Source organism: Vicia villosa, linkage group LG4 (assembly GCF_029867415.1).
Source record: "Vicia villosa cultivar HV-30 ecotype Madison, WI linkage group LG4, Vvil1.0, whole genome shotgun sequence".
Lineage (NCBI taxonomy): Eukaryota > Viridiplantae > Streptophyta > Magnoliopsida > Fabales > Fabaceae > Vicia > Vicia villosa.
Window position 1 is genome coordinate 176,071,142 of NC_081183.1, and position 1,874 is coordinate 176,073,015.

The 1,874-nt window shown below is 50.9% G+C and overlaps 1 protein-coding gene across 1 annotated transcript; it reads right to left on the reverse strand.

Annotated features, from left to right (window-relative positions):
* Positions 1 to 759: 759 nt before the first annotated feature.
* LOC131598365 (uncharacterized) lies at positions 760 to 1,323 on the reverse strand. The gene has a single exon (XM_058870977.1). It carries the CDS (start codon positions 1,321 to 1,323, stop codon positions 760 to 762), a length of 564 nt encoding a protein of 187 aa, XP_058726960.1.
* Between the last annotated feature and the right edge of the window lie 551 nt (positions 1,324 to 1,874).

Here is a 1,874-nt window from a genome sequence, read left to right on the forward strand (position 1 = left end):
GATTTTCTTTTCTTAAGAACCTGTTATTTCCGCTCCATTCCCAAGCGTAAGTCTCCAAAGGTCGAGCACCGGAGTGTGAATGTAACTCGTTCACCTAAAAAATACAAAACAAACAGAAACTAGTTAGCCGAGCTACGGTAGCTCTGATTCTGCAAAACAGATACGTAGGCAGCGGGGTAGGGCCCGTGCGAGCATAACTCTTTCTCTTCCCCTCGCGTAACCGACTCCCTTACCCTTTTTCTCTGGTCGTGAGACCGTTGTTTAGTTTTGTGGTTTGCTGGCATTCCCTTCCTTTTCAGGATAAATATGTTAGTGGCGACTCTGTTAATTTTCGCGGGTAGCGACAAAATCCTCTGGTCGGGTGACGGACAGTGCCACTTGTAGCGGCCTAGCGTCCGGTGAGTTGCTTTCGTCGGAGTTTCGCCGGTCGTTTCTTCTGGACGGATCTCCTCTCTTTGTGTATTTCGAAAGGTGACCTTCTTTGATCAGCGTCTCGATGGCATCTTTGAGATGTACGCATTCCTCGGTCAGATGCCCATGGCTCTTGTGGTACTTGCAGTATTTGGATTTGTCAGTCCTCGGCCGGGTGGGATTTGATTTTGCAGGCCTGATGTTGGATTTCTTGAACTCGGTGCTCTTGCACTCGGCCAGGATCTTCTCGCGTGAGGCGTTCAGAGGGGTATAGTCGCTGAATCGACCGGCTGGTCCTCTGCGCTCTTTCGCATCGTGGGACCTGTCTTCCTTCCTTTTCTCATTTGCTCAGCGCACAGCTGAGTGGTCTTGGCTCGAGCTTCGAGCAGCATCATTTCCCCTGGAGGCTTTAATGGCGGCCGCTTCGCCCTCTTCGAAAGCGATGAAAGCTTGGGCCCTTTTAAGGATGGCGTTCATGGAGCGCATTTTCTCGATCTTTATAGCCTTCTTGAATTCGCTTCCGAGGAGGAGTCGTCTCTCGAGGAGGTACCTCTTCATGTAGTCGGTCGTCTGCACTTGAACGACCTCTTTGTTGAACCTGTCGAGGTAATCTTGGAGAGGTTCGTTGGTACCTTGGATCACAGCTTCGAGGTTTGCTTCAGACTTCGGCTGTCGACGAGAAGCAGTGAAATGGCTCAAGAAGAGTTCCTTAAGTTCGGCCCAGGACTGGATGGAGTTGGGAGGAAGATTTATGTACCAGGTCATCGTCCCTTTCCTGAGAGTGGTCGGGAAGATCTGACACTTGATGGACCCGTGGACGACGTGATACTCCATAACGGCTTCAATGTTCTTGATGTGATCGTCGGGGTCGATAGTCCCGTCGTATGGATCCAAGGTCGGTGGCTTTTCCATCACCCGTGGGAGACAACCTTTTCGGATGTTTTTCGACAAGGGGCTGCGGAAATCTTCCTCGTCGCTTGCGCTCGGAGAGGTTGAGCGTGTGTTTCGCCGGGATTTCCCGACGTCTTTCCTAGATTCCGGAGATTATCCCGGGTGGGGGAACGTTCGCGGGGTTCTCGGTCCTTTTTGGAGAGTCTTCGGTCTTCTTGATCGGGAGAAGGACTCTCGATTTCTGCGGCCTCAGGTCACCGATTTTTCTTGCTCTTTCGTGGTGGAGAGCGTGAATAGGATCTCTGACGGCGGGACCTTTTAGGTGGGGAGTGTAGCGGTAAAAATGTGACTCGACGCGTTTTCACGCATTCGAAGTACAACAGAGTCGCCACCGAACTTTATTTGTTCCAAAGAGGAATGGGGAAATATCGATAAAACCCACGGATTAAAAGAAAACGGATAAGATGGTCGTCGCAACCAAAGTTAGGTTCGAGAGTCGGTTAAGCAAGGGGAAGGTATTAGCACCCCTCACCTCCATCGTACTCGATGGGACCCATTTAGTTAATCTTATG

What these genes read in the sequence shown, in the direction of transcription:
- LOC131598365 (XM_058870977.1), bottom strand. Translation starts at nt 1,323, where the DNA reads ATGGAAAAGCCACCGACCTTGGATCCATACGACGGGACTATCGACCCC.